General features: G+C 38.2%; 1 protein-coding gene across 2 annotated transcripts; it reads left to right on the forward strand.

Moving 5' to 3' along the window:
• Positions 1–25,916, forward strand: LOC108320397 (uncharacterized). Of its 2 annotated transcripts, XM_017551800.2 has the most exons (24): positions 1–506; positions 602–711; positions 928–1,000; positions 1,427–1,488; positions 1,911–2,052; positions 3,159–3,374; positions 3,510–3,576; positions 4,834–5,233; positions 6,705–6,852; positions 6,967–7,127; positions 8,019–8,118; positions 8,597–8,671; positions 8,781–8,915; positions 9,803–9,892; positions 10,990–11,172; positions 11,257–11,361; positions 12,077–12,235; positions 18,830–18,874; positions 19,007–19,228; positions 19,896–20,002; positions 20,076–20,132; positions 20,331–20,400; positions 20,492–20,738; positions 25,638–25,916. In XM_017551800.2, exons 1-23 carry the CDS (start codon positions 366–368, stop codon positions 20,651–20,653), a joined length of 3,030 nt encoding a protein of 1,009 aa, XP_017407289.1. In that variant the 5' UTR covers positions 1–365; the 3' UTR covers positions 20,654–20,738; positions 25,638–25,916. The 2 variants fall into 2 exon arrangements, with proteins under 2 accessions (XP_017407289.1, XP_052728896.1); XM_052872936.1 differs by lacking the exons at positions 1–506; positions 602–711; positions 928–1,000; positions 1,427–1,488; positions 1,911–2,052 and adding an exon at positions 2,359–2,474.
• The last annotated feature ends 696 nt before the right edge of the window (positions 25,917–26,612 follow it).

The raw sequence follows: 26,612 nt of genomic DNA on the forward strand, positions 1-26,612 counted from the left end.
AAAAAAAGGGGTTAATGGCTGGCGCAGTTGGTCTGAATCTGAAATGAAACGCTTATGACGACGCCGTGGGTCCCAATTAGCCTCCACACTCCCGTTTTTTTTGTTCTCTGCCAAACGTTCTCTCTACACTCTCAACCCTCTCTTCAACGATCTCTCTCTCTCAAACATTAACACAAACACTTTCTCCTCATTCTCCCTCGTCTTCTCTCTCCCTATATAAGTGTCTTTCGTTCGTTTGCAGTCACTATAATACAGAACAAAGCTAAACAAATTTTACTTTCACTTAACACCGATTTCACTCACTTACTCACCCACTCACTCTTCAAATCAAATCTAACGCAAACAAAGAATTTTCTTTGACGCCGATGGCGCTTTCGGCCTCCGACGTGCCGGCGATGTACTCGCTGCTCGCGAATTCCATGAGCGCCGATCACCGCATCCGGGCTCCGGCCGAGGACGCCCTTGCGCAATCGGAGTCCAGGCCTGGCTTCTGCTCGTGCCTCCTCGTAACATCCTATTTCTCTCTCCTAGGGTTCTAGTGAAGTTTGCATTGTGCTTTCTGTTTCGTTTTGAGCATTTGGTTTTGCGAATGGAACTGCAGGAAGTGATTACCGCGAAAGATTTGGCGTCGCAAACGGATGTACGCATGATGGCCACCGTGTATTTTAAGAACAGCGTCAACCGCTACTGGCGCCACCGCCGCGATTCCTCGTAAACGCTTGAGTTTTGTTTCTTTTACTTTATTTGCTTATAAATAAGGGGGGAAATGTAGTGGATATGCTGGCAAGATGTTGCTTTTTGGATTTAGTTTTGATAGTGGGGCGGTGAAGCTGTGTTTTGTTTGAAAATCAAGCTGAACCTTACATGCAACAACGTGTGAATGGTAATGTGACATTTTTAATGTGTAGTTTTTCTTCGTTTGTTCAGGGGGATTAGCAATGAAGAGAAAATGCACCTGAGGCAGAAGTTGTTGACGTACTTGAGGGAAGAGAATGATCAGGTGCTTTTATTTTTCCTTCTTTTAGTGGATGTTTTGGTAGGTCTGTGGTGGCGCTTACTATTGATTTGGTTCTTGAGGAGAGGAACATTGTGCATGTTTGTGTTTAGAGTGTTGGTTTGTTACTCTTACCACTACCTGAATGCTGAGTTCATTAGTTACTTCGGTTCTAGAAATGTTCATTCTTGTCAGGGATAGGTTGAGGTTTATATTGTTCAGTTTGCATGGGTTCTAACTTCTCGGTTGTTCCCTTCCCACTACAACGTATTTTCCGCATTGGATACTTCGTGAATGGCAAATGATAGTCATCCTTTGCCCTACCCTGTTTTTCAAAGGCGTTTTAGTATTTTATTTTTATTGGTTATCTTTGTGAATTGTGATAGGTTTTAGATATTTATTTCTCCTAATTCCTTCATTTTTAAAATGCAGATTGCTCTTATGCTGGCAGTGCTTATCTCAAAAATCGCTCGTATTGATTATCCCAAAGAATGGTACTGTCCAATATTTATTTCTTTGGTGTTCAAGAAAATTTACAGTGTCTACAATACTGCGATTGAATTTTTCTCCGCTACCTCCTTTTGTATCTCTCTTCCATTGCTATTTTTTATTCATTGGCTATCTTAATGAATTCCCATGCATGACATTAGGTTTTATCTAATGGTTTTTAATTTCCTAGGCAAGTTTTACCTTCCAAAAAGATGTCTCACTTGTCTTTTAATACAGTTTTAATATTTATAAAAAAGAAGCGTTCTGGATTTTTAGTTTTCTTTGAGAGGCGTTATCAACATGCATGGCTTTTTTGCTGCTTACATGTTATAAGATATCTTAATTTTTGGCTTCTATGTACTTTTATGATTTTAACATTCTTCTTAAAGCAAGTCCTATATGTTGATATGCTAATTTAATGACTCAGGCCAGACATCTTTTTGGTTTTATCACAACAACTTCAATCAGCAGATGTTCTAGCTTCCCATCGAATCTTTTTAATTCTATTTAGGACCTTAAAGGAGTTGTCCACAAAACGCCTTACTTCAGATCAACGCAACTTTGCAGAGGTGCAGTTCCTTCTTTTATTCTTTTTTCTGTTCATTCTTGCATTCAGCTGTCTAAATCCATGCCTTTATGCTGTACATTGAAAACTTGCAAAATGTCTACCATCATTATTATTGGAATGATATGCAAACCTCAATAATAATCTTGCCTTTCTTTTTATTTAGAAAATAAAATCTTCTATATAAAAAACTTGTTTAAACATTTTTGCTGTCAACATATTGAGGAGATCTTTGCTACAGATATACATATCCTAAGTCACAGATATACACAACTTTTTTCATAATATATTTTAACTTGTTCTTACTAGGGTAGCAAGGAGGTCCTATTGTTGAGTTGTTGGAAACTTGGATGTAGGTATTTGCAGGCTCTATGGCTCAATACATTAAACTTTTGAGGAGGCAGTATCGCCACTCTCCCTTGAAAGGTTGTCCCAACTATCTAGTAGTTAAGGTCTATACGGGTAGCCTAATTTGATGTGTATCACTAAACCTAGCGTTCTTCAATTTTAGGCATATCTGCATGGGAGTGTGACTCTTGACTTTTGAGGGTCATTTTTTAATTTCAAATATTAAATTGATTATTTTGAGTTGATTTTGTCATATCAAGAAATAAGTCTAATATCATACCATTAAGAGGGTGATACATTTAATTTATAAAGAGCAATATCCGTAATTGAGTAGAGACAGGTTCTGTAGTCCAATTTATGGATGTGTTGTATGTCTTAGGTGGGATAGAAACATTTGATGCCACAGGCAACTTAAGTTTGTCATTGCTCAATACTAACATAACCAAATTTCACAATGAAAGAGCTAAAATGAATGGTGCTGGTGTATGTGCTATAAGTTTTATTTAACTCCAGTATCTTTTTTTATGTTTGGTACTTCATTCTTAATTATTTTAAACACAAATAGTTGCCTATGGTTTATCCTATAGGCTCTTTTGGGGTTTTTATTGTATTCTGTTTTATTTTTTCTCCTATTTTCTGCATCTTCACCTTTTTGCTTCAAAGTTATGCATCTGATTACGTAGTTCTTCTAGAATAAGATTACTGTTTAGTACATCGTGTGGCTTAAATCATATAATATATTTATACCATTTTGTATGGCAGATATCGTCTCATTTCTTTGATTATAGCTGGCGTCTTTGGCAAAGTGATATGCAGACAATACTGCATGGTTTCTCTTCTCTTTCTCAAAGCTCTAATTTAAATGCCGAAGATCAGCCTCATGAACTTTACCTTACATGTGAGAGATGGCTGTTATGTTCAAAAATTGTGAGGCAATTAATAGTTTCAGGATTTCAAAGTGATTCAAAGTGTTTTCAGGTAATTATCTATCCATATCTTGTTTTAATTCTATGAGTTTTTTTTTTTTATAGCTGAGCGCTTTTTAAAATTTTTCTGGTTAATTATTTTGTCAGTTAAGGTATTCAACCTTATATTACTACTTATATTTTGTAGGAGATTAGGCCAGTCAAGGAAGTCGCACCTGTGTTTTTGACTGCCATTCAATCACTCCTTCCATACTGTGAGACTTCTACTTTTGGTGTATATATTTTCATCCCATGTCTAGGTTATGACAAATAACTATATCATAAACATTTGTAGATTGAATTAAGAATCATTTGGTTCCTAGAAAAGTAATGTTTCTTTAGTGTGCTACACAAAAGCATGTCAAGTTACATTTTTGAAGAATGATAACGTGGAACTTGGATTTTGATGATCCAAACATTATGTTGATAGATTTTCTTTTAGTGGGTATACAAACTTTTGGAGAAGTAATGGAAGATCTCTACCATATGCAAACCGTATCTCTACACTCTAGAGCTGGATGTTGTTCTTCGTAGAGTAGCAAGTTCAAACATGCTTTTTAATGCATTTTTTGCTAGAGGTTGGATGATATAATCTAGTTGGTGAGTCATGAGGAGTACTTGAGCTGGGAAGAGAATGTTGTCGCTCATAGTAATCAAGCTGGCTGGATGAAATGGAGCAGAAATTGGGCATAATATTTTATTGGAAAATGCCTGCCAAATTCAAAGGAAAATTCTCCTTGACAACTACAAGACCAACAATACTCTGTGGTAGTGGATATTGCATAGTTAAGAGTCAACAAAAAACAGAAAATAAAGAAATAACAAAAAAAAAATTAAATACCAAGGTAGATAATAGATTTGTAGGTGTTAGATGTAACGTGCTTAGGCCCATCTCTTTATATTTCTTATTTATAAATGCATAATCTTTTGTGCTCAACACACATTTAAGGATTCAGCCTGTGCCTCTCTCTCTCTCTCTCTCTCTCTCTCTCTCTCTCTCTTATTTCAGCATGGTATCTATACCCATCCCTTTGTATTTTCCTATTTATAAATTCATAACTCTATCTGCTTAACACACTTTTCGAGATTACACCTATGTCTCTTTTATTTCAACAATAGGAAAAGATAACATATGGAAGGAATGATCCTGAAAATGAATTTTTTGTAAAGCACAATGAGAAAATACATTGACTTCCATTTCTTCATTCTTTGTAGACTTGGATATTTAACATATATTACTATCACCATGTTTACGTATTTCTTAATCTATCTTTATTTGTTAGTGCCCTGAATTGTTGTATATTAGTTTTTGTTTTCTCTTTATTCTTTCAAGTTATAGATAATATCTATATGCTTATGTAATTAGAGGCTGTATAAAAAAATTAGACCTTCGAAATGCTAATTTTGCCTTCCCTGCTCACAGCACAATCTACAATGTCTACTTTATTCTTACAAGACATTTTTATTTGCAGATTCTTCTTTTCAAAAGCAGTATACTAAATTTTGGGACTTCGTAAAGAGGGCATGCACCAAATTGATGAAAATTTTAGTTGCCTTTCAGGGCAGACATCCTTACTCATTTGGTGATAAATTTGTGCTTTCTTCTGTCATGGACTTCTGTTTGAATAGGATAACAGATCCTGAGCCATATCTATTGTCGTTTGAGCAATTTCTTATTCAATGTATGGTAATGATTAAAAATATTCTGGAATGTAAGGAGTACAAGCCGAGTCTTACAGGTAGGGTGATGGATGAAAATGGAGTTAGTGTGGAGCTGATGAAGAAAAACATGTCCAGTGCAGTTGGTGGTGTTTTAACTTCTCTTCTCCCCACTGAAAGGATAGTCCACTTGTGTAATGTATTGATATCAAGGTATTCACTTTTCAATCACTTCTTGGCTTGCTTGTATTACTTGTATTTGTTTTGTTTTCTCAGCTGAGTGAGGCATAAGGATATGCTATGTGTTTACAAATGTTATGCTTTATGCAAATTAGAGTTAAATTAAAAAAAAAAGTAGTTCTGTTCCTTTTGGTTTCTCCAAATCAGTCAAAAGGGATACCTTGTTTAATAGTCATTCTTTTCATATATGGTGTACTTTTGTGAGTGGTAGTGTGCCCTAATTGCATGGCTTCCTGTCGACAATGCTGAACATATTTACAAAATCATCTGTGCTTAGTACACAAGGCCAAAAATTGTTTTAGGATAAAATTTCTCAAATTAAAATGTATGTAGGCTAAATAGATGGGATTTGAATAATCAATACAAGGATAATTTAGTATAAGAGATCATATTAGTCATTATATTAAATATACTCAAAAATAAAACATTTAGAAATCTCCTGAAAATGTTTTTATACCCTACTGCTTCCTAGAATGTTTTGGTATTGAGGCAGAAAAGTGGCAGAGTTGCTGCTTTTAACTTCAAGTTATGAAAAATCTGTGATAGCAAGTAAGATCGTGCGATTTTCTGTGTCATTTGTGTATGCACGCATGGCTGTCTGTTTGTAGGTCTTCAACTGACCTGTATGGATGTCAAAACGGACTAGTTCAGCCCTTTGGACTTGACCCACCTTGTAAACAGGCTGACCCAGCCTGACTCACTTACCACACAATTTGAAAAAGGCCTGGCTCGACCATTATGGATTAGTGTGTTAAACAAATTAGTCTACCTAAATTTTTAAGAATTATTTAAAGTAAAAATTAAAAAAATCTTTTATTTTATTTAATTTTTATATATTTAACAAAACATAATACATGAAAATTAGAACTCCATAATTAAGAACTAAAGATTGCATGTAATACATAATGTGTAATGAATTGAAAAAATAAAAAAAATGTAACTCCACCTTGCTCCTCGGTCCTAATTAACTTCTAGTTTTCCTAGTTTTAACATTACTTCTGTCTCTCAAATTCAAGTTCTCACATCATAGTGAATTAAATTTAAAGTTTAATTTTACATTATATTTGTAATCAGACAAACTTTTTTGGTGGGTTGGCAGGTCAGCCCAGGTTTATAGGTAGACTGGCTCCAATTTTTGGACCCTTGTAAAAATATTATTGTATCCGGCCTAAAGCTGTGGTTAGCAGGTTGACCCATTGGTTTGGACCCATTTTGATGGCTTTCTGTGAGCAATATCTTAAGTGTTTAATGTAGGTTTTGATATTCTATTACAACGATTGAGATAAAATGTAACTTCTCTTTTTTTTTTTTTAAATAAAAAAGTTGGAGGTGATAAGCTACTGTTATTGGCTATAATTGTAATTTGATTTGAGTAAAAGTGATATTTCTTGGTATGATTTATCACTCTATTGCCAGCCTAAACAGTGCCGTTATCTTCCAACAGGTATTTTGTTCTGACAGCAAGTGATATGGAAGAGTGGTACCGTAACCCTGAGTCTTTTCACCATGAGCAGGATATGGTTCAGTGGACAGAAAAATTGAGGCCATGTGCTGAGGCCTTGTACATTGTATTGTTTGAAACTAATAGCCAAGTAGGTACCATTTATACATCATTGTCTTGTATTTTCTCTTGTTGAGATATTTCCATCATTGGCTATGTTGACTATAGATTAATGTTGATGTGTGATTATGGCTGTTACTTTTAGTTGCTAGGCCCTGTTGTTGTTTCTCTTCTTCGAGAGAGTATGAATAATTGTCCAACTTCTGTGACGGAAATTACTCCTGCTTTGCTTCTTAAAGATGCTGCTTATGGTGCTACTGCTTATGTTTATTATGAACTCTCAAACTACCTGAGCTTTAAAGACTGGTAAGTTCAAGTATACTATGCTTTATTTACAAAGTTATCCATTGTTCAATCTTATCATTCCTAAAATATTGAAGATCATTGTAGTTTTGTTGTGTCTAGGCTTTGCTAATCCAAATTTCTACTCAAGAAATCATGGAGCCACCAATTACTGGTGATGGAACTTTGTACAAAGTTTCTTCCTGCAATGACTTACTATTCTTTGATTTTGCTTGTACTACCTCAAACACCTTAGTGCATTTCTCTACCGAAATGCATATTACTACTTTAATTGCACTGTATATAAGGTCAGAGGGCAAAGACAAAAACAAAGAGCAATGATAGAGACAAGTCAAGTGTTGGAGAGCTATCGAGTCTCTATGTTTGGAATAAGATTCATCTAAATTGTTCATATGATAAAACACCATGAAAACAGTTGTCCCATAACAAAATCAGAGGAGAGGATATGCCCTGGAAGATGTGGCTGTTCCTTTTGAACCGAGACTGGAAGGTGCGGTATATAGCACATTGCCACAACTGGTTATTTTTTATATCAAAGCCTTGATGACATCTGTGTAGAAACTAATCATACAAATTATGATATACCAATCTCATTCTCACTAAAAGCAAGTTTGTTCCTTAATCTCAGCCACACGATGGAAAGATTAATGAGGCACAGTGTCAATTAGATCCAAGCATAACACAAGGAGTGCCATCTGAGGCATTCTAACATGCAAACAGTTATTAGAGTTAGTTATCTTATTTGATGGTTCAGATTTATGTTTCTTTAATAATGACACAGCGTATTTCATAGCCTATTAAAACATTTTTTTTTAATGTTAGATCCTTCTTTTGGTAGGCTGTCACTGGATTTGAAAGTACTATGTCTATTCCTTCTAAACCATTCATTTTCAGGTTTAATGGCGCTTTATCACTTGAACTCTCAAACGAACATCCAAATCTGCGTATCATTCATCGTAAAGTTGCTATAATTTTGGGGCAGTGGGTTTCTGAGGTATGTAATTTATCGAGTGTTGAATGACTAGAACGAGAGAAAAAAGAGAGAAGCACATATTGAACTGAACTGAATTTTTTTGAATGAATATCACATCTGTATGTTCTGTACAACTATGTGTTTATACTACAAGATACAATGTGTACAGCTGTACAAAACTAATAATGATTGATTATGGTTGACCATTGACCATAGTTGACCACTAACTATTAACTTTGCACTAACATCGACTTACTTTGATGATGAACTTCGAAGTTTTTGCATTAAAATTAATCAAAAGATTTTATGAGAAGCTTTCTTAGTTCCTTTCGTGTCCCAAATGTTGTGAAATTCAAAACCTAGACAGGTTAAATAATTTCTATGTTGGTATAGTAAGGTTTTATGACAGTAAAATAACTAATTATCTTAATCCATATAAACCTTCAATTGAGGAAAATTCATTTGTATTCACTTTCTTTGTCTTTTATATCCTTCACAGATCAAAGATGATACAAAAAGGCCTGTATACTGTGCTTTAATCAGATTGTTACAGGGTAAAGATTTGTCAGTCCAGGTACATTTGATAGATGTATTCTTACTGCCCTTGTGTTTCTCTGTTAGTCCAACATATACATTTCTCTTTAATCTTGTGTCAAACTAACCATGTGTATATATGTTTTTAGCTGGCAGCATGTCGATCACTATGCTTACATATTGAAGATGCAAACTTTTCAGAAAGGGGGTTTGTTGATCTTCTTCCTATCTGTTGGGACTCATGTTTTAAGTTGTTTGAGGAAGTTCAGGAATTTGATTCAAAGGTAAAAATTACTGCTAGGCAACTTCCTCCTTTTTGATGGAAAATAAATTCTTTAGACATCGTTTGAAAAGGTGAAATGCAGGGTACCGAAGGGAGTATTTCTCCTTGGTTGGGAGTTTAAAATTCATGGACCTAGCCTGTCATGTGACACCACCCAAATAGCCTGTCATGTAATCTGGCAAGCAATTTTCAAGGACATTTGAGGTGGAAGCTGAGGGTTGTGTAGTATACTAAATCCTCTTACTTAGATTGTAAAACCTCAGCAACAGTGGGGAATTGGGTCTATTGGGATTACAGTTGAGTGCTAAGTACCTATTCCTTAAAATGTGCATTAATAATAGTGAACTTTCTTTACTTTGCCCCTGGATGGATGTAGTAAGTCATAGTTCAATGTAGGTTAAACCACATTAAGTTTTGTTCCATTTCTCTCTAGCGTTTTTTTCTTTTTGCCCTTGTTACAGCAAACTAGATGATACTTTTGCCAAAAGTACGATTTTTTGTTGATACCAATGACATCATTCGATCCATGCATCCTGGGCAGATGTTATTGTCGATTAGCCAGCAGGGATAGAACATCAGTTGACCCGTTAGTGTTTTAATTGACAAGTCATATAGATGGGCTTTTGGAGCTGTATGTTATTGTTAGTTACTGAAAGCTAGCATCTTGTCTAATGCAGCTGAGATCTGTGCCTCACTAAAGGGCATCACCTCAACCTCAATAAGTGCCTTTGACTACACAGGCCCATTACATTTTCTTCCATTTTACTGAAAATTTATGCATGACAAGAGGGAACTTATATTGTGTAAATTATCAATCGAGACTGACTTTCATTCAATATTTGGTACTATGTGTGAGTTGTTGCTCATGTTCTGTAAATGTTTCTTCAGGTTCAAGTTTTGAATTTGATCTCTATCCTTATTGGACATGTTAATGAAGTTATTCCATTTGCAAATAAGTTGGTGCAATTTTTTCAGAAGGTAACATAAGACATATCCTGTCTATTATTTGCCTACTAAGCTTTGTATTTTAGCCTATTATTTCTTTTTCAGTAAATTGTGAATCAGTTTCTTTACTAGAAAATTGGTGTGACATGAGTAAATATGCCAACTCATATGTTTGATGCTCTGATCTTAAGTTTATTAATTTCCTCTAAAGATTAAACTTGTGAAATAGTTAACTTACTAAGAAATCTAGGGTTGATTTGACATGCACATCTTTGCTATTAAATCGGAATCAAATTTTAAATTGAAAGGATTTTTTCCAGCTCACATCATAGCACATCCTGAATCAATAAACTTGCTCGATGATAAAATAGAGCATATTTCACTTAACGAAACAAAACTCACAAATGTCCAGACATTAGCATTTGAATGTTAAGTAACACCTGGCATAATTCAAACATGCACAGCCTATTACACAACACTCAGAATACTGACATGACAAAGCACAGCACTACAACAAATCATTGCAGCAGGGAGGCAGATGGCAATAAAATCCAAGAAAGAGGACCACCATTAGGGAGGAAGGCATTGGGTTGGTGGTGGGCATTAGAACCAGGTTGAATTTCCTAAAATGGGGTGGTAGAGCAAACAGTTGGACACATTCCCTCGACTTTCATTAAAATGTAAAAAAAAGAAAAGAATATAAGATTGGTCTTTCTGATAGGGGCAGGTTTTTGTGTGATCATTTCCCTTCACCTTTTAGAAGAGGAAATGCAATAAAATAAGTAGGGATTTTGAAACAGGATCAAGGCTGAGGTAGAGGACCTGGACATGCAAAATTGCGTGCTTTGCGGATGAAATATGACTACGTCTCTAATTTGAAGCAACTCTGGTCTCAATGGATTTACAATCTGTATTAGTTGTAACTTGATAAAAAAGCTCAGATCATGGTTTACATAGCTACATGAAACCAAGCAAAATTGATCTCTATGGATTTAACTTTCATGGTTTACATACCTATTTGTTTTCTTAGGTTTTACGCTGTAAGGGACATAGAAGAGTAGCTATGTAGTTAAATCCCAGACTAATCAAATTTGGATCTGTCTTCTTTCTATTGCTTTTGTCGTGGCAAGGTTTGGGAGGAATCTTCTGGTGAAAGTCTGCTGCAGATACAGCTTCTGGTTGCTTTGAGAAACTTTGTGGTTGCACTTGGTTACCAGTCACCCGTCTGCTACTGTATACTGCTGCCAATTCTGGAGAATGGGATTGATATTAATAGTCCAGACGAACTTAATCTCCTAGAAGATAGCATGCTGGTAATACTGTTGTTTTTTTACCAAATAGATGGTACTACTGTTGTGAGAGAATGTCTGATGAAAGTTCAACTGCAAACCTTTCAGTTGTGGGAAGCCACACTTTCTCACGCACCATCGATGGTCCCTCAATTGTTACAATATTTTTCACGCCTTGTGGACATTATGGAAAGAAATTTTGACCATTTGCAGGTTAGAACTAGCTCCATACTCTAATAAATTTTCAATTTACTATTTACTCCTGTTCTCTGTAGCTATTGTGCTCTAGGGTGAAGTAGACTTGTAAAATTTTCAGGGACCATGATTACTGGATTGTGACAACTATATTGTGTATACTTGTTTTTATATGACGTACATAATAATCTATGAATAAATGATAATAAGTTCCTTCTATTCAAGTCCCTGGCCTGCCTCCTTTGTACCTTCTCAAATTTTTAGATCATTGATTCTTGTGTAAAAATTTGTTAGATAAGGTAGTTGAGACTGTTACATTAGTAACTATGTCTGTAAGATTAGAGATACTAACAGGGAAACTAGTCTGGGATGTGTTAGATAAAGGTACTTTAGTGTAGTCTAATATCTAATGTATATGGAAGGGAGATCTGTGTAATTTTCTTTCAGCTGGTTTCCATATAAGTTGACAACTATCAAGTTTGTGCAGCACTACTTGAAAAAAGTGTAATCATTCAGTTTTTAATTTGATGGAAGTATACAAATTCAGCCAATGATATCCCACTGCTTTGTGTTGTATTTCTAAAAATGACAACTGTACTGGGCTTATGATCATTATTACTGTTACGTAATCTTGCTGGTTTAGTTAGTGCCCACCCACATCTAACAGGGAATTTGTGACTTTATTTTAATATTTTTGTTAAATTTTGATGTTCATACTCTATCTTAAGTACAGGTTGCAGTGAACATAATTGAAGATTACATAATTTTGGGTGGAAACGAATTTCTGAGCATGCATGCAACAAATATTGCTAAAATTCTTGATTTAGTTATTGGAAATGTCAATGACAAAGGGCTTCTTTCAGTTCTTCCTGTGGTTGAAATCTTAATACAGGTATGTCATTCCAAACAATGTCAATCTTCAAACTTCACAATTATGAATAGGAACTACTGAGGCTTTTGGTATATGATGATACCTCCAGTTGAGAGCTACAGGTTTAGTAAACAATGATAGCATTGATATTATTGATATTTGATATCGTGTAATGTAACAGAATAACTGTAACCTGCTACATTAATCCATATTATTGTCTAGGTCAAGTATCAGTGCTGTGAGTTCAAACTGAACTGCTGAAACATATATTGTTTAACACTACTAAGAACCTGATAGTTCTGATATCTTCTTTTCTCCTCTTGTCCTTATGCCTTTGTTGAATTTGGATTAGGTTCTTTCATAGGTCCTAGCTTGATTTGCATCTTTAGGTTAACTCATTAAGTTCCCATTGGCTTAGGCATTTTTTTTGTTTTGCGTCATTATGATTATGTAGGATGCTTAGCAATACTAATTTATTTTTATTCACATACAAAGGGATCTATTACCAATTTGGATAAGGTTTTTTAAAATATGCATTTTTTAAAATATGCATTTTTTAATTTTGAAAAAGAATTCCAAATGATATTTTATATCTAACTTCTGAAAAATCATATAAGAGAATATGATAGGTTTCTGATAAAGAAACCTATAGAAACGCACACTAACACACTCCAATAGACTTCACAGAATGCTGTATAACCTCTCTTTGTATTATCAACAATCAAGAATACAAAGTATACCAGTGATGAGAGCTTAACCTCCCTCTTACAAGACTAAAGAATTCCTGTCAAACTATAATTCTCCAAAAGCTCCTTCTAAACAAAATACAATGCTTATTTATACAACCCCTTCCCGCCTTTCCTTTGGCAGTTAGGCTAATTAATGTTTGTTTCTTCTTTCATACACTCTTAACCTCGTAACATTACCCTCCTCCCCTTCAACAACCTTGTCCTCAAGGTTGAACTCAAGGTATTGATCCTGGATAGTCACCCTATCTTCCAGGTTGCTCCTTCTCTGCCTCCTTCCTGCCACTCGACCAAAATTTGTTGTATTATATCGTCTCCTTGCTGCCTTTGTCTATCCCCCAGAACTCTCACCGGCCAATAAGTTGGTCCATCTGCTTGCAACTTAGCTGGTAGATCCTTCTCTACTTATTTTTCCCCCACGGCCTTCTTTAGCTGTGATGCATGAAAAACTGAATGTATCCTTGCGGATTCAGGCAACCACAATCTGTATGCCACTTTTCCCACCTGCTGAATCACCTGAAACGGCCCAAAATAACGAGCTGCGAGTTTGGGATGCAACCGAGTAGGCATGGTAGATTGTCGATGGGGTCTAATCTTCAAATAGACCCAATCATCCACCTTAATATCCGCCTCTTTCCTCCTTTTGTTTGCCTGCTGTGCCATTAAATCTTGGGCCTGATTTAAATAGAATTTCATGCTTCAATGCCTCGTCCCGTGTCATTAGATCTTGGGCTACAGCTTCCACCGGTGTCTCTCCTGGAACAAACCTACTCAAAGATGGAGGAGTCCGACCATACACCGTTTCAAATGGTGTGCACCGCGCAGCCCCCCTGATAACTGGTATTATACCAGTATTCTGCCCAAGGTAGCATTGCATTCTAGCTTTTGGGTTGTTCCGAGCAAAAGCACCTCAAATATCCTTCCACAATTCTATTCATCACCTTCGTTTGCCCATCTGTCTGCGGGTGGTATGCTGTGCTCATCTTGAGCTGGGTTCCCTGCATCTTAAAAAGCTCCTTCCAAAATATGCTTAACAATAGGGGATCTCTATCACTAATAACCGAAACCGGAATCCCATGCAACCTGACAACTTCTCTAATAAACACCTCGGCCACTGTTCTTGCTGAGTAGGGATGTTTGAGTGCCATGAAATGGGCATATTTACTCAATCGATCTACCACCACTAATATGGCATCATAGCCCTGAGACTTGGGGAGCTTCACAATAAAGTCCATGCTGACCTCCTCCCACACTGCCTGGGGTATCGGTAAGGGTTGTAATAACCCTTGGGGCGAGGCAGCCATGTACTTGTGCTGCTGACACACCACACATCCCGCCACAAAATCCGTGACTGCTTTCTTCGTGCCTACCCAATATAAAGCTTGGGCGATCCTCCTATATGTGCGAAACACCCCAGAATGGCCTCCTGTACTGGTCACATGGAACTCGGCCAATAACTTGGGGATCCAAGCTAATTTGGCGGATATTATGAGCCTCCCCTTGTAATGCAGTCTGTCATTCTCCAATGTATAAGCTAGATGATAGTTTGGATCGTTTTTAATATCTCTTATTATTCTGCCCAGCGTTTCATCCTCTTCGACCTCTCGCAACACTTCTTGGAAGTCTTGCCAATATGACCTGGATATCACCTGCAATGCTGCTTCCTCCATACCGCCTTCCTCTTTTCTGGACAGGGCGTCAACAACTTTATTGGAACTCCCTGTCTTATATACAATTTCAAAGTCATAGCCCATTAGCTTGGCTATCCAATTTTGTTGACTGTAAGTTGTAATCCTCTTCTCCAGTAGGTATTTCAAAACTGCGTTGGTCAGTATGTACCACAAACCTCCTTCCCAACAAATAGGGTCTCCAATGTTGGACTGCCAGGACCACCGCCATTAGCTCCTTTTCATAGATAGATTTACTCAGGGAACCCTCCGATAGGGCTTTGCTGAAATAGGCAATAGGTTTCCTGTTCTGAGTCAGCACGGCCCCCAACCCTCCTCCAGAAGCATCGCATTCCACATGGAACATCTGAGTAAAATCTGGCAAAGTCAAGACTAGCGCAGAAGTAACAACAGTCTTTAGTGCTTCCATCGCGGTTCTAGCCTGTTCCGACCACACAAATTTACCCTTCTTTAACAACTCCGTTAAAGGCTTTGCAAGCTTCCCATATCCTTGCACAAATCGCCTGTAGTACCCTGTTAGACCGAGGAAACCCCTCAATCGTTTCAGGGTTTTTGGTTCGTCCCATTCTAAAACAGCTTTGATCTTCTCCGTGTCCATCTCGACTCTTCTCTCTGAGATTTGATGTCCCAGGTAACCTATCTGCTTTTTCCCGAATTCACACTTCTTTCTATTAGCGACCCAGCCATCCCGTTCTAATATGCCTAGCACCAGATCCACATGCCCAAGATGCTCCTCCTAGCTAGCACTGTATACCAAAATGTCATTAAAGAAAACCAGTACAAACTTCCTTAGGTACTGTTGCAGGAGACCATTCATCGTGCTCTGGAACGTGGATGGCGCATTCGTGAGACCAAAGGGCATCACTAAAAACTCGTAATGGCCTTGATGTGTGCGGAAAGCCGTCTTTTGTACATCCTCTTTCCCCATTCTAATGTGATGATAGCCCGCTTTTAAATCGATCTTCGAAAAATAGGTAGCTCCTCTCAACTCATCCAAGAGCTCTTCGATTACGGGTATAGGAAATTTATCCGGTATTGTGGCTCTATTTAGAGATCTGTAATCCACGCAGAAACGCCAACTGTTGTCCTTTTTCTTTATTAAGATAACCGGACTAGAGAAAGGGCTTGTGCTTGGTCTGATCATCCTGGCTTTCAGTATGTCTGCCACTTGTCTTTCAATTTCTCCTTTCAACAGGTGTGGGTACCTGTAGGGACGTACATACCTTCAGTGGAATTCGGTGCTCCATATCTCAAGATGGTGGTAATCCCTGCACCTCCTGAAAAACTCGGTAGTGCGCCTACAACACTGCTTCCAACTCTGCATTCTGCTCCCCCGTCAAATCAACTGGCCCCTCACCGTCCACCTCTTTCTCCACTCGGTCCTGATCCCAAGCTATCACCCATGTCTCAGCATCTGTCAACTTTAATAAAGACTGAGGCTCCACCAGCTGTCGGGCCAAAGCTGGGTCTCCTTGTATCATCACCTTCTTACCATCTCGTTATACCCCATTGTCATTTCTTTCCAATTTATCATCACCTCACCCAGTTTAGCTAGCCATTCAACCCCCAAGATGACGTCTACTCCGCCCAGTTCGAATAAATGGAGCCTCTCCTCAACCGCTGCCTCTGCCAGAACGATTTCTACTTGCTCACAACACCCTCTAGTCTCTTTCCTCTGTCCATCCCCCAAACTCACCTGATAAGGGGGCGTATCGTTTATGGGTAGCTTCAGCTCTTCCGCCAGTCTCCGGCTAATATAGTTGTGGTTGGCCCCGCTGTCGATGAGGACTAGTACCTCCCTGTCGCCAATCTTTCCCCTCAATTTCATCGTTTTAGGTTGGGTTAACCCTCATGCGGAACAAGCCGATAACTCCATAGGCTTTGGATTTTGATCTACCCCTTCTTCTGCGTCGTCCTCCTCATCCTCCGCCAACAACAATACTCGCAAACTCTTCTCCGAGCAGCGGTGGCCGGGTGCAAATGGGCCTCCACATTGGAAACATGGACCCTCTTCTCTCCTTTTAAGAAATTCAGGATATGGTAAGTTTCGCACCGTCCTTCCCCGATTGTTGCCGCCTCCGGTCACACTCCCTCTCGTGCTGCTTGCAGGCATCGCTCCATCTCTCCTAGCTGGTCCATTACCCTCCGTTCCGCTTGTCCGGTTCGTGGACTGACATTCGGTTTCGCCACGTATTACTGCCCCTATCATGCGCGACCCCGATGGGTTAACTTTTATTCCGTTCCAGCCACCTCCTTTTGCCCTCATCATCGCATCTTCTACATCCCGCGCGATCCTGATCGCAACCATGAATTCTTGAGGATCTTGAATGCGGACTTGCCCCTTTATGTCTTCTCGCAGACCGGCGAGAAAAAACCCCATCACCAGTTCCTCCGATAATCCCCGAGTCTGACCTATTAGTATTTCAAAGCTCTGGACGTACTCCTCCACTGATCCTTCTTGCCGCATTGTCGCAAGCTGCTTAAACACAGTTCCTCTGGACCCCCCTCCAAATCGATTAACTAACGCCGTTTTTAGGGCCGTCCAAGAACGAATCTTGGCCTTTTCCTTCCAAACGTTAAACCAGTAACTCGCACTGCCCTCCATACTAATATATGCAAGCTCCACCTTGTCCTCCTCCGCCACCTTCTGAATGTCAAAGAAACATTCTGCCCGATTAATCCAGCTGTGAGGTTCCCCCCTTCGAAGGATGGTAGATCCACCCGTTTTCGCCAATTGTGCTGTATCCCCACATGATCAGGTCTTCCCCATTATCATTCACCGAACTGTCACTCCCTTCAGAGTTTCCGTCGTGATTGTTCGTTCTCGCCCCCATCATCTGCATCATCTGCTGTATATCCCGTCGCACGGCGGCAACCTCCACCTTCATCCCCTCCATTGTGATTTCCAGCCCCTCCATTCTCCCTTCCATGGCTTTCACCTCCAACACTCCGCACGTCCTCTTGATCCGGCAGGTCAGACCAAATTGATAGGTTTCTGATAAAGAAACCTATAGAAATGCACACTAACACACTCCAATAGACTTCACAAAATGCTGTATAACCTCTCTTTGTGTTATCAACAATCAAGAATACAAAGTATACTAGTGATGAGAGCTTAACCTCCCCCTTACAGGACTAAATTCCTGTCAAACTATAATTCTCCAAAAGCTCCTTCTAAACAAAATACAATGCTTATTTATACAACCCCTTCCCGCCTTTCCTAATTGCCAAGGCAGTTAGTCTAATTAATGTTTCTTTCTTCTTTCATACACTCTTAACCTCCTAACAGAATATCATTCCTATATTTTTTAAGAATATATTTTTTTGGCAAAAAGTCTTTCTTTATGCTAGTACCTCCATTCTGGCTTTTGGAAATAAACCCATCCAAGTGCATATCTAATTAAATTACCGTGCTGTATAGCTTAACACTAAAGTTTTGGTAACTAAGCCACATTTGGGGTTGTTGCGAGTATTAGGTTATCAAATGTAATTTTCAAAAAAAAAAAAATACTCAACAAAAATGGAGTTTGAAGTTTATCTTTTACATCATTTCAAAAATCTTTTACATTTATCTTCAAAACAAGGAAAAAAGGATTTGTAAATTTGAATTTTAGTTTCAAAAAATTACTTTTGTTATATTTGATAATCATGCATCCCATTGTTGCCTTATCATCACCACCATTACCATTGCAACCATTATCACTACAGTCATTGCTACTGCTACCACAGTGCCAATACATTGCTCTTACCACTATTATTATCGTCTATAGCACCATTACTATCACTATCCTCATTGTCAGCATTGCCACCACCTTACTAGCATGTCTTTAAACTAATTTTAACATTATAGGAAATTGTGTAAACTAATGTATTGAAATCAAGAACTAGAAGAAAAACTAACATTTAAAACTAAAATCCACCAAACCAAACTAAAAATCATCCTCTATGGGGCCCATGTTTTTACGTTTATTTCTTAAGTCGATAGATAAGTTTTTTTGCTGTGATGGAGTGGAAAAGCTTATTCAAGAATTATAATTTCTACTGCCTGTGACTAAGTTTTTGGATGTTCTATAAACTTTTTTTGGTTTTATCATAAGTTGGATGGTGGTTTTCTTTTCTCGTCATATATATTTTAAAAATCCTTGCAAGCAACACTTGAATTTGATTTTTTCTCTTTACAGTGTTTCCCCATGGAAGTGCCCCCACTTATTAGCAGCACTTTACAAGTAAGTCTGTTATAATCTTGTAAGATATACTAAATGAAAGTATGTGTTGATCAACTAATGTTTCATAGTTCATATCATAATCTAGAGAATGCTTTCAAGCCTCGGAATTATTTTATTTTTTTTTGTCTACAGAAGTTAATTGTAATATGTTTGAGTGGAGGAGATGATCACGATCCTTCTAAAACATCTGTTAAAGCATCTTCTGCTGCGATCCTTGCTAGGCTATTGGTGATGAATACAAATTCACTAGCTCAATTAGCATCAGATCCATCAACTTCTCTACTGCTTCAGACTGCATCCATCCCAGTTCAAGAAAATATACTTCTTTGTCTGGTTGACATTTGGGTTGATAAGGTTGGTGTGATTATGTTCAAGAGACTGTTTGGTTCTAAATATATTGCATATTTTTGTCTTATATGTACTTAGACAAACCTGTGAGTTGCATTACTTAATAAATACACAACTTTAAAATGATTTATATTTATTGGACTGTTGATGTATGTTAAGTCACTAGAAGGTATTATTTATTTGTTGAGTTACGAGGAGATATAATCAGTTGTTGTAATTATTCTAGCAAGATAGTATAGGGATATAGAGTGTAATTTTTAACTGTATAATTATTGCTTATATATACCCTCTTGTACTGTTCACTGTCAGCTAATTGAATCAAATTTTCCCTAGTATTTTATTTTTAAGTTTGTATGTATCAGTATCTGACGTATATTTGAATCTCATTGTCTGTGTCACGGCCTAGTTTAGGTTCATTACTTTGCTGCATTTGATACGTTTACTTTATTACTTTATTAACTTACGCACCCCTATGTGAAGGAAATCGGGCCAAAGTGTTTGCGCTTGGTTGGAAGAAGTTCTATGTCCTCTTAATATGCGTAGGATGTCACATTTCTTAAAATAATATCTGATTAAGTTTGTATTTAGTATTTAGTTTTATGTGTATATGTGTCATTTTGGCATAGTTAATGTTGTATCCTCTATGTTTAAATTATGGATTTAATTTTTTCAGGTAGATAATGTTTCTTCCATCCAGAAGAAGACAATTGGTTTAGCCCTCTCAATAATTCTGACATTAAGACTGCCTCAAGTACTTGACAAACTGGATCAAATTTTGAGGTACTAACCTTTCAATAGTATTCATTGTTTGCATATAAGAGTAACTGACCCCTGTATATGTTTTGATCTACAGTGTTTGCACTAGTGTGATTCTGGGCAGAAATGAAGACTTAACTGAGGAAGAGTCCAGGTATATTTTATTATACTAGGGATGTAATATAAATGCCATTCACGTATTTTTCTTTTAATAGCTAACGCTTAGTTGGTTAGGGCAACCTCTTATATGTCAATAACCAACTATTGCAAAAGGGGTCATCCCTGGTTTTAATTAAAGGGCATTCAGTCATGTTTTGAAACCACTGTTCTTCATGTCTATTGTCAATAACAGTGGTGACATGAGCTCCAGCGCATCTCCTGATGAGGGCACTATTCCTAGTAAAGAATTCAGAAAAAGACAGGTTAGAAACTGAAAACTAGATGAAATTTCCATTTCTGAATGATGTACATTGTGAGGGTAACAAAGGAATATTTATTTATTTTTTTCAATAGATCAAATTTTCCGACAGGATCAATCAACTGTCTCTTGAGGACTGTGTGAAAGAAAATCTACAAACATGTGCTGCCATTCATGGAGAATTATTCAATGCTGCAATGAGCAGTATGCATCCATCTGCATTTGCACAATTGAAGCAGGCCTTAAAGATGTCATAGTTGAGTCTGACGTTTAATTCTTACGATTTGGCGGTGCTATGTGCAGACTCAGTTTTCGTGTTCATAGATTGATACTTCTTGCAGGGTATATGTCCTTTCTACTAGTTTTATTTTATTTTCACTTGCTACCAACTCCCTCATCTGTTAGGTTTTTTTAACAAGAATATGACCTATTCCATATTTTCATTAACCTTAGCCTGAGTGACACGATTGATAACAGAATCTATCATACATAAAGTTGAGTCTAACTAACAAATCTCCACCTAGACTCAAATATTACAAAAAATTACCGAACGATACACAAATTACAAACCGAGCGGTAAAAAACCAATCCTGGACAACAACTTCAGAAACTTCTCTTTAGCGAGCGGCTTAGTCAGCATATCTGCAGGGTTGTCTTCAGATGCAATTTTGCAGATTTGGCCATCACCGGATTCCACAATGTTCCTGACAAAATGCAGCTTGACGTCAATATGCTTTGTTCTAGAATGGTAAATCTGATGGTTTGCCAAATGTATGGCGCTCTGACTCTCACAATGAACCTGGACGGTAGTTTGATCAATACCCAATTCCCGAATCAAGCCTTTTAACCATAGTGCCTCCTTTACCCCTTCAGCGAGCGCACAATATTCAGCTTCAGTGGTTGACAGGGCAACAACTGATTGCAATGTAGACTTCCAGCTTATAGCAGTACCGAACAGTGTAAACACATATCCCGAACGAGATTTCCTTGTGTCCAAGCACCTGGCAAAATCTGAATCAACGAATCCTTCAATATAATCTCCACCATGAAAATTATTCTGAAAGAGTAATCCAGTATCAAGAGACCCCCGTATGTATCTATGCATCCACTTCAACGCTTCCCAGTGACTTTGTCCAGGATCAATCATAAACCGACTGAGAACACTTACCCCATGCGCTAGGTCAGGTCTAGTGCAGACCATGCCATACATGATGCTCCCAATCCCACTTGAAAATGGAACAGATTCCATTTTCCTCCTTTCAGCCTCGGTCTTCGGGCATTGCTCTTTAGTGAATTTCAAGTGTTGATCGATCGGTGTGCCAGCTAGTTTGGATTCAGCCATTCGATACCTTGAAATCACCTTCTGTAAGTACCTCTTTTGAGATAAAAACAAATTTCCCTTCAGATTATCTCTCTTAATGTCAATGCCCAAAATCCTCCTTGCTTCTCCGAGCTCCTTCATTTTGAAAGCACCACCCAATTTTGCTTTCATCTCATGAATTATGCTCCTGTCACTGCTGGCAATCAGAATATCATCCACGTATAGAAGAAGATACAAAACTTCACTGTCAAGATGCAAAATATACACGCAGTCATCATAATTGCACCGCTTGAAGTTCAGCTTCATCAGAAAATCATCAAATTTTCTATACCACTGTCTTGGACTTTGCTTTAAACCATAAAGAGACTTATGTAATAGGCACACTCTTTCATCCACAGCAAACCCTTCTGGCTGCTTCATATAAATTGTTTCCTCCAAGTCTCCATCCAGAAACGCAGTTCTCACATCCAACTGTTCTAGATACAAATTTAGGTGAGTAACTATCGCTATTAAAATTCTGACCGAACAATGCTTCACGACAGGAGCAAAAATTTCATGATAATCTACACCCTCAATCTGAGTAAAGCCTTTGGCAACAAGTCTTGCTTTGTACCTAGCTTTCTCACCCCGTGGTATAACTTCATTTTTCTTGAATATCCATTTTGAACCTACAACCTTCTTGCCCTTTGGCAGATCTACCAATTTCCAGGTGCTATTCTTCCTCAACGCCTCCAGCTCTTACTCCATAGCACCTTGCCAAAGATGCCGATCGTTGCTGTGAAGAGCCTCCTTGTAACTTCTCAGTTCTCCCGAGCTTTCAAGATCTTCAGCAGCATTCAAGGCATAGCAAATTAAATCTGCCTCTCCAAACCGTTTGGTTGGCTTAGAGATTCTCCTTTCTCTATCACGAACAAGCTGATAATTCCTCAATTCATCACCAGTTCCTCTTGGGTTACTCACATCGTCAGATATACCATCTGTTTCATCACCAATATCTGTTTGCATTTCACCCGTTCGATTTTCCTAATGATTGAACGCTTTCGTCTCGCCCTTCACTCGTACGGTCTTCCTCAGTCAATGACCGAACGTCCCCATCAGTAGTATGCTCCACCTCTACGAGCGTTTTCTTCTCGCATCTAGGATTTTCAGCATGCATTGCCATTCTCGTTTCGTCGAAAACGACATCCCTACTAATGATCAACCTGGACGGTTTAGAATCTAACCTCCACAACCTGTATCCCTTAACTCCTTCAACATATCCAAGAAATACACTTTTTACCGCTCGGGCGTCCAGCTTATCTCCTTTGGCATGAGCGAACACCAAGGAATCGAACACCCTCAAGTGTGAGTAGTCAGCCGGTCGTCCACTCCAAACTTCCATTGGTGTTTTATAGTTGAGGGCCGAAGACAGACTCCTGTTAATCAGGTATACGGCTGTATTGGCAGCCTTTCCCCAGAAAGCCTTTGACAATCCTGATCCAAGCAGCATGCATCGAACCCTCTCGAGAATTGTTCTGTTCATCCTTTCAGCCAAACCATTCTGTTGAGGAGTTCCTACCACAGTCTTGTGCCTCCTTATCCCTTTAACCTTGCAGAACTCATTAAATTCATTTGAAACAAACTCAAGACCATTGTCAGTTCTAAGATATTTCAGCCTATACCCCAATTGATTCTCGGTCTGTGTATGCCACTCCTTGAATCTCTGAAAGGTTTCAGATTTATTCTTCAGAACATAAATCCACACTCTTCTTGAAAAATCATCAATTATGCTCAGGAAATACGCTCCTCCACCATGAGCCTGAGTTCTTGCAGGCCCCCACAAGTCAACATGGGCGTACTCAAATGGCCGTTCGGTTAAGTGCTTCCCTTGACCGAACGGTATCCTATGTGACTTCCCCAAGACGCAATGGTCACAGAAGTCCAACTTCTGCAATTTATCACCCAGAAGTAAGCCTTGCTTTTCCAATTCTTCAAGACCCTTCTCACCGATATGACCCATCCTCAAGTGCCAAAGCCGAGCGGTGTTCTCAGTCTTCCCACTTGCTACCGAGACATGACCAATGACTGTGGATCCCTCCAGAATGTACAAGCCATTCTGCCTTCTGCCTTTGACAACCACTGAATCTCCAGAACACACCCTCATCACTCCATCTTTGACTTTTGTTGTGTAACCTCCAATATCAAAAGAACTTATTGAAATTAAATTTCGCTTCAGTTCAGGCACATACCTCACATCCTGCAGTACCATCTCCTTATTGTCAAACATCTTCAGCCTTACCGACCCCACTCCTTGCACTCGGCAAGCCTTATTATTTCCCAGTAGAACGTTTCCATGCTCTCTTTGATCTAGACTCTCAAAGAACTCCTTCACTGGACACATGTGATAGCTGCAGCCAGAATCCATGACCCAGATCCTTTGAGAATCTTCAGACTAGCTACCAGAACACCAGCAGATTCATATCCTTCAGAAGCCTCTACCACATCAGCAGTTTCCTGTGGCCGAACGGTTTTGCCCTTCTCTGGGCAATACTTCTTGATATGTCCCATCTTCTGGCACTTGAAACATCTCACCTGTTTCACACCCTCTGACTTCGTCTTCTTCCCATTTCCAGCCTGCTTCTTCCATTTCCCTTTCACCGAAAATAGCCTAGATGCCACCTCCTCGGTTGCCTTCGAATCTTGGAGCTTTTGAAACTCCTTGGTTCGAATTGATGTCACAACCTCCTCTAGTGTGATTACCTAATCTTTACCGTAAAGCAAGGCATCCCTGAAATGCTCGAAGGTTCTTGGAAGAGCATTCAGAAGAATAACTGCTTTATCTTCATCTTCCAATCGCACGTCAATATTCTCCAGATCATCAACGATCTTACTGAATTCTGCAAGCTGCTCCTCTATGGTTCTTGAATCTGTCATCTTGAACGAATAAAGTTGTTGCTTCAAACACAACCTATGAGCCAACGATCTCGTCATGTACAGAGATTCCAACTTTGCCCAGATTCCAGCTGCAGTCTTCTCCTTTGCAACCTCTCTCAGCGCCTTATCACCCAAACACAATATGATTGCGCTTCTTGCTCTATCAACCATTCTTTTCTTCTCTTCTTGCGACATCCCAGCACCTATGTTCAACTCACCCTTCAATGCTTCATCGCATCCCTACTGTATCAAGATAGCTTCCATCTTGATCTTCCACAGCCCGAAATCATTAGAATCATTGAACTTCTCAATATCGAACTTGGTTGCCATTGCTTCTTGAGTTTCTTGATTCACAGCCCTACGGTGGGCGCCAATTGTTGGATTCGAGTGTGAAACAGAGAACCAAAAAAGAAGAGACAAAATACAGAGAGGAATTATCTGAATATTACGGGATTGAAAATTAACTCAGAAAACCAAGACAAGCTACAATATATAGCCAATCCAAGTAAAGAAACAGAAAAGACGAACGCTAAAGAACGAACGCAAAAGAGGCCGAACGAGACCGAACAGCCAAAAGACCCGAACGTTCATAACCGAATGCTCAGAAGAGAAAGTTGAGTCTAACTAACAATACATAATAACTTTCAAATTATAAGCCATATAAATTGTGACCTCCAAGAACAGTAGTGATAAATTTATGAACAGGAAATTATTAGACTGGGAAGCATTTAGTTTTGCATTCACGAGGACGATAATAGTAACAAACAAAATTGGAGAAGGTGCCTTATCTTAATGGACTGGTTGGTTTTTCCGGTTTCCCTTCTCTTCTTTTCTTCCATTTTGCCCATTGTAGTTCATCTGACCCAAGACATTTCGATGAGCTATCAAAATGAAAATCACCATGACCATCATGCTTGAAGTTATGTTAATTGAAATTACTGTCATTGTGGATTGTAATTCATGACTTGTGCAGTTGAATCTGACGTTAACAATCTCTTTTTTTCCAGGATGATATTGAAGCTTTGTTGGTGGTTTTTGACACTTATTTATGATTGTTTCCAGGTCATGGTTTTCCCCCTGATTATAATCATTTTGATTTGTCTATGCCTGTTGGCAGCGTGAAACTCTGTAAATAGGATGCTGTTCCTTTATTATATATAGAAAGGGGCAGCATTGAGTCCATAGTGTTCATTTACTTTACTGAGAATGACAGGAAATCTGAAATGTTTGTAGATGTTTTGGACACATTCGGATGTGTAGTGCAAATTTTTACGAAGTTCTTTGAATTGCAGTTTATACCCATACTGTGTTGCGTTAAATCGAATGAGGGGTATCTGAACAATAGTATAAAATCATTACGACACACGAGCTTATTTAAATCGGCAAATGAAGAGTCAATATGTAAGGAGAATTTTTTTTTTTAGTTCCTAACGAAGTTTCGCTAGCCACATTGAAGTATGGAGATGGTAGGATATACTACTCATTATTAAATTGTTCGAAACTTATAATGACAATATGTATATTCTTGATTTAAAAGTGAGTTTGGTTTATGAAATGTTGTAAGGTGGATATATAAAGTCCTCGTAACCGGTCACTAGAGAGGATTATGTTAACATTAATTTTTTTTCTCCCTGAATTATTATTATTTTTATTTACGTAACTAACTCTCTTTCCAAATTCTATACAAAAATGATCCCATCTCTGCTAATTGTAGAGGTTGGGTTGGGCAATCTGAATTTACATTTTTTTGTCGACTGTTTAGAATTCGGATCTTTGCAGGTTGAATTTTAAACGTTTTTCCTTTTTTTTATTAAAACATTTCGTTGCAAAGTTTTGGGGTGCATGTGCCTGTTCATCTATTCCAACAGTTGATCATGAATAATAAAATCTTCACAGATTCATTTTGTTCTCACTGCTATGTATGCATGATGGACATTAAATTGTGCATGACTAGTAACAGATTTTCCACTGGTTGTTACTGA

Source organism: Vigna angularis, chromosome 2 (assembly GCF_016808095.1).
Source record: "Vigna angularis cultivar LongXiaoDou No.4 chromosome 2, ASM1680809v1, whole genome shotgun sequence".
NCBI classification, from domain to species: domain Eukaryota; kingdom Viridiplantae; phylum Streptophyta; class Magnoliopsida; order Fabales; family Fabaceae; genus Vigna; species Vigna angularis.

Excerpts from the sequence above, each read along its gene's own strand:
- LOC108320397 (XM_017551800.2), top strand. The coding sequence starts at position 366 with ATGGCGCTTTCGGCCTCCGACGTGCCGGCGATGTACTCGCTGCTCGCG. Across the intron at positions 6,853-6,966 it reads TGTTTGAAACTAATAGCCAA|TTGCTAGGCCCTGTTGTTGT; the intron begins GTAGGTACCATT and ends TGTTACTTTTAG. Across the intron at positions 18,875-19,006 it reads TTATTAGCAGCACTTTACAA|AAGTTAATTGTAATATGTTT; the intron begins GTAAGTCTGTTA and ends TTTTGTCTACAG.